The 5,893-nt window shown below is 57.4% G+C and overlaps 1 protein-coding gene across 1 annotated transcript in view; it reads right to left on the minus strand.

The window, feature by feature from the left end:
- Positions 1-5,893, minus strand: part of LOC102876209 — a 72,176-nt gene that overhangs the window by 41,681 nt on the left and 24,602 nt on the right. The window contains exons 17-26 of the mRNA XM_006889785.1: positions 4,593-4,706; positions 4,452-4,511; positions 3,865-3,954; positions 2,670-2,711; positions 2,122-2,238; positions 1,871-1,912; positions 936-1,004; positions 688-760; positions 309-404; positions 163-222 (exon numbers count right to left, since the gene is read on the minus strand). Of these exons, the coding sequence (XP_006889847.1) occupies positions 163-222; positions 309-404; positions 688-760; positions 936-1,004; positions 1,871-1,912; positions 2,122-2,238; positions 2,670-2,711; positions 3,865-3,954; positions 4,452-4,511; positions 4,593-4,706 (763 nt within the window). The remainder of the gene's footprint in view (positions 1-162; positions 223-308; positions 405-687; positions 761-935; positions 1,005-1,870; positions 1,913-2,121; positions 2,239-2,669; positions 2,712-3,864; positions 3,955-4,451; positions 4,512-4,592; positions 4,707-5,893) is intronic.

Genomic DNA, 5,893 nt, shown 5'->3' on the forward strand with positions numbered 1-5,893 from the left:
GGGGTGGGATGTGAGTCCTGGGCCTCAGGGAGTCGGGGGTGGGCTGTGGGTCCCAGATGCCTTGGGGTGTGGGGTGGGCTATGGGTCCTGGGTGCCTCAGAGAGTGGGGGGTGGGCAGTGGGTCCCAGGCACCTCAGGGGGAGAAAGCAGGGGGACACTCACGGTATTGGGCTTTGGCGGCTAACTTAGCAGCAGATTTGGCTCCAGGTGAAGGTCCCACTCCTGGGGAGAGAGAGGAGGAGGTTCAGGGCTGGTGTCCACGGAGGATCCAGGGCGCCTCAGGCCCATGCACTCACTGGTGCTCTCACCTCTCACACCACTGAGGTCAACAGCAATGCCAGGACCGACGCCGGGAACGACACCAGGACCCACTCCGGGAACCACACCAGTGCCGGGGGCCACTCCTGCAGAGAGGTAAAGAGCTGTTCACCATGTGGCCTCTGTCTTGGTGTGCCTCAGTTTCCCAAGCCCTCACACAGGGGTGCAGGTTCTCATTCACTGGGGAGAGGAGGACAGCTCTGTGATGACGGAGGCAGAAAGGACGCTCTGGACACAGGCCTGGGCTCAAATCTCAGCTCAGCCGTTCCTTAGCAGTACGACTCTGACCAAGTTACAGAAACACTTAGAACCTCCGTTCTGCAGCTATAAAACAGGAGTAACTGCATGGACGCTTGCTGCCAGGGTTACCACAGCCAGGGATGGCTCTCGCCAAAGCGGCTGTGGCACAGAGGGGTTTGAGGCCCATCTGAGGTGAGGGTCTCTGGTCCAACAGCCGTGGAGATTTCTGACTGGAACCTGCCTCCTGAAGACCCTAAGGTTATTCCTCACCCCTTAGGTGGTCAAGTGACTCAGGAGTTGTGGGCCAGCCCAGGGCCAGGCTAGGGGATAGAGAGCAGCTTCCCAGGGTGCAGGGACAGACAGGGTGGGCCACCTACCGAATTGGCCAGCTTTAGCGGCGGCTTTGGCCGCGGCGGCGGCGGCTGCAGCTGCTGGTGTCCCTGCTCCTGTGGTAATAAAGAGGGGCTTGGTCTCAGGGACCCCTCCCTACTTGGCTGCATTGCTCTTTCTCCCAGAAGCCCCTGCTTGCTCACCCCCTCCTTATGCTGGGCACTCTGGCTCTTTGGAGCCCTGTCCTGGGCTTGTCCACTCCCTTCCTTGGAGTCCAGCACTCAGACTTCGCTTGGAGTAAAGAGGACCCCAAAGCTGTGATGAGAGAGCAGTGAAGATTCTCCCCCTAAACCTACTTCCTCAGCAAACTAGGACCCCCTCAGGAGAGGTGGCTGTTCCCTCTGAACCACTGCAGAGGAAATGCCTTTCTTTCTGCCCTCTATCTCTGGACTCAGGGTTCCCATCGGTAAAATGGCTCAGCGACCTCTGTAGACCCCCGGAGAGTCTCCCATGAAACAAACCCAGACCATCTAGGAGCCAGCACCCAGCTCACCTGGCACCCCTCCAGCACCTGGGACCCCTGGGACTACACCTCCGGCCCCTGGCACCAGGCCTCCGGCTCCTCCAGCACCTGGGGGAATGAAGAATGTTCTAGTCCTGGTTCTCCCTGTGCCCACTTCCTGGAGGGTCAGGGCTGGGGGAGTGAAGAATGTTCTAGTCCTGGTTCTCTGTGCCCACCTCCTGGAGGGGCAGGGCTGGAAGTCAGGGCTGTAAGGAGGGATGGGATGCAGGGGCCCACAAACTCCGCCACTGGGCAAATGGCAGGACCCCCTCAGCAGAGCCTGGGGGAGGACGGCTGGGGGAGCTGGGAGCGGGCTGGGTGGAGGCCTGCTCTGCCCTTCTGAGCTTGGTGCTTGGGCTGCAGGGAGGAGGGAAAGGACGTCCCTGTGGCCCTGGGGACACGCAAGGCTCCAGCACTTACCATATTTAGCAGCCTTCGCTGCAGCTGCTGCCTGGGCTGCAGCTAAGAAGAAAAGCAGAAAGGACCCTCAGAGGTCTCCAGGCCTCACAAGCTGTCCCTCCCCAGGGGCGTCTGAGGCCTTCCCTCGCTCCCCCAACTCCTCCGGGGCCCTGCTCCCCAGCGTTTTAGACTGGTCTGCATCCCCTGTGTCCCACAGAGCCTCACAAGAGGGACATCCCCAGATTCACCATAGTAACCCCCATGGGACTCACGGGTAAGACCAGCTCCAGGGATCGCTCCAGCCCCAGGGCCCACCCCATAGCCGGGGAAGCCCCCAGCTCCAACTCCATATGTGGGTATGCCCCCCACGCCAACTCCGCCTCTAGCACCTGTGAAAATAACCAGGAGGGCAAGGATCTCAGGGGGGCGGTTGGGGAAGAGGACACAAGCCTCCCTGTCTGCTCCGTGGGCCCCGGGGAGACTCCCCCACACCCTCACTAAGACACCCGCTGGGCTCTCTCTTTTCTGAGAGTTTTGTTGGCTGTGGAGAGACTGTGGCCAGGTGGCCCTTGTCCCCGGCTAGACCTGGCTTCCTTGGGAGGGTTGTGGGCAGGATGAGGAGGGCCAGGCAGGAGCCCCATGACTCAGCTCCATGGCCCCGGCGGGAGACCTCGTCCCAGAGCCCACAGGACCCAATTCCCAGCCCTGCCTGCTGGGGACTTCTGAGCCACCCTGGACGGATGTCAGGGGTGCAGAAGGCTTCCGAGGGCCCTCTAGCTGTGACGTGTGAAGGCCAGGACAGGTGGGCAGCACCACTCACCATATTTGGCTGCTTTGGCGGCGGCTTTAGCGGCTGCACCTCCTGGAAATATGAAGGGGGAGGTGGCACTCAGGAGAGAATGGAGAGGAGATGCCCAAGACAGGCACCTTCGTCCCCCACCTGCCCGCCAGCACTCCTTCTGTCTTATCAACACGAAGCTGCCCATCCATCCATTTACCCATTCATATTCCTGTCTACTCATCTGTCTGCCAACTGCCGGTCCATCCGTCTATCTGTTCATTCACTTGGCAATCCTTGGGCCTCATTCACCTACCCAGCCGTCTACCTCTTTGCCCATCTCTTCACCCATCTCTCCTTTCATTTCATCAACTATGTCTTCATCCAATCACTTCTCCAAACATCTTTCGTGTATCTGTGAACCCCCTTCTTCCTGTCACTCACCTGTTCATCCCCTCATCTCTTGTTATGTGCCATCAAGTCAACTCTGACTCATAGTGACCCTGTGAACAGTAGCTCTGAACCCTGTCCTATCCTGAGCTGACCTTCCCGTCTCTGACACACCTGACCCCATTGCCACAGTCACTGTGTCAATCCATCTCATCCAGGTCTTCCTCTCTTGCATTGATCCTCTCTCCTTCCAAGCATGGTGTCCTTCACCAAGGACTAATCCCTTGTCACCTAACCAATGCTTGTTCATCCGTTGTTCTATCCAATCCTGCATCTGTCTTCTAACCATGTATCCAGCTCCCTACCTGCCTATTCACCTGTCTTTCCATATGCTTATTCTTCTACCCATCTGTTTACCTGTCAATCTGTGTGTCTGCATATTTTCTTCCCACCTTCCATCATCCCACCCACTCATTCTTCACAAGGCCCAAAACTCAGTTGTCCGTCTGCCTGTCCATCTACCCATCCATCCACCTACCCACCAAACTATTCACTATTTGTTGTATCTTCTCAGCTGAGGGGCTGAGGACATGAAGATGAAAAAGACTAGGTTCTTGCACCTGAGAGCATGCTAATGGTCAGAAGGTCAGTTGGAGAAGACCACACTGACAGTAGTCAATTAGGTAGTGATTAGAGTGCAGGGGAGAGAGGATGAGACAAGATCAAGGTTATGGGGGAGCAGCCAGGTATGGGGGGTGTCAGAGAGCATCTAAAGACCCGAGTGACAGCCTCAATATTTCTCTTTCAAACACACACAGAAAATCCAATGTACTTGCATCTCCAATACCTGGGACCCCGAAACCTGGTACTCCAGCACCTGGTACTCCAGCACCTGGGACCCCAACACCTGGTACTCCAGCACCTGGGACCCCAGCACCTGGGACCCCAGCACCTGGGACTACGCCACCTGGGCCACCTATTACTCCCCGGCCAAAGCCTGGTACTCCAGCAGCTCCTGTGGAAGGAATAGGGTTACTCTTCTAGCCTGACCCCATGGGAACCTCAGGGACACCCCAGGTAAGTGACTCTGGGGGACACAGGCTGATAGGGCCTGAGGGAAGCCCTGCAGGGCTGTTGACATACCCTGGTTCAACAGAGCTGGGGAAGGACTGAGAGTCTTCAGAAAGCTTCGAGGGTGAGAAGGGTAAGAGGGAATTCGAAAGCGAAGGCAGAGCGCTGGCCAGGTGGGCACCTAGGCAGCTGGCCTGCCCGAAGGGTGGGAGGGACCTGGGCAAAGGAGCTGGAGCTGGAGCAGCCTAAGGGTCTAGAAGTGGTCTCTTCCCTCTGTGGGGATACTCTCATGCATGGGCAACAGCAAAGCCCTAACAGCCCCTGGGGTCGGGTGCCCTGGGCCTGCCACCCGCAGGCACTCACCGTACTTGGCTGCTTTGGCGGCTGCCTTTGCAGCGGCGGCTGCGGCGGGAGTCCCGGCTCCTGGAGAGACAGCCAGCTGGGGGTGAGGCCCATCCCGCACCCGTCTCTAGGAAACCCCCACCTCATGGGAGGGGACACTACCTGCAATGCCTCCAATCCCAGGAATGGCGCCAGCCCCACCAGGCACGCCGGCGACACCGGGCACACCGGCCCCTCCGATGCCCACACCTGGGAGAACTCCAGCTCCTCCAGCACCTGCAGGGGTGGGGGACAGGGCAGAAGTGACTCCTGGGGACCTTCCTGAGGCTGGGCAGCAAGGCCACGGTTAATGCTATCACCCACAGAACAGGCCCTGCCTGGAGGCCCCACCCCATGGTGCCTTGACTCACCCCCAAAGTGTCCACTTCCACGCGCCCATTAAGGGACTTGTGTGTTTTTAGTCAAATCCCATCGTAATCACAGCCACATACTGAGAAACCACAAGAGGCAATTCCCCGGGCCAGAGGGGCCCCTGCAGGAATGTTCGAGGCTTCCTCTCCCCATGTTCCGAAGACCCTGCCAACTCTGTAATCCAAGCAGGCTGGCCGCCCCACTCTGGCAGCCCCTCGAGCCTGCTCGCCTGCTCCCACATTCCAGCCTTCTCCACCAGTCCTCAGGCCAAGGAGTCTGAGGGCCTGGAGGGAGAGCCTGTGGGGCCCCCACAGGGCAGGCCTCCTGCTGGGAGCTCCCCCCACATTCCTGTCCCCTCTGAGGGGCTGAGATAAGTCTTCTACCCCACCATGGTCAGAGCAGGGGCTCCCTAGGGTCTGAGGATGAAGGAGAGGACCCGGATGCAATGGCCAGACTCCAAACTGGGGCCTGCTGGGCACGGGAGTCATGCCACATCACTGGGAATGCTATGCCATGGATCATGGGCTTGAGGAGCTAGTTAAACATTTTATAGGACACGTTTAAATTGATACATAACTATTAAAATTTTAAATACTTGTATTTGTTCCACCTAAAATTATGGAATGTATTAAGGAAAGATACTCATTCCTTTCTCCTTCCTCGGTTAACCACATGATAAACTCTACCTGCATTTTAAGGCCTGAATCAAGTGTCATTTTCTCTAGGCAGCCTTCCTAGAGATTTTTCATAGCTAAAAAGAACGTCTCTCTCTTCTCCACACTCACAACAGGGCCTACACCCTCTGGCTGAGCACTGTCCCTGGTTATTGTAATCAATGAATGTGTGAATGGATGAGTAGAATAGATGGGTGGATAGCTGGCTGGCTGGCAAGATGGGTGAGTTAATGGATGAGCAGATGGATGGATGAATGAGTGAATGGATGGATAAATGGGTGAGCAGAAGGGTAAATGGATGGGTAGATGGATGAGTGAGCAGACAGATGGGTGGAGGGATGGATGGATGGATAGATGGGTGGATGGATGGATGGATGG

This window comes from Elephantulus edwardii, unplaced genomic scaffold (genome assembly GCF_000299155.1).
Source record: "Elephantulus edwardii isolate Elephantulus edwardi_28Jun2011 unplaced genomic scaffold, EleEdw1.0 scaffold00080, whole genome shotgun sequence".
Lineage (NCBI taxonomy): Eukaryota > Metazoa > Chordata > Mammalia > Macroscelidea > Macroscelididae > Elephantulus > Elephantulus edwardii.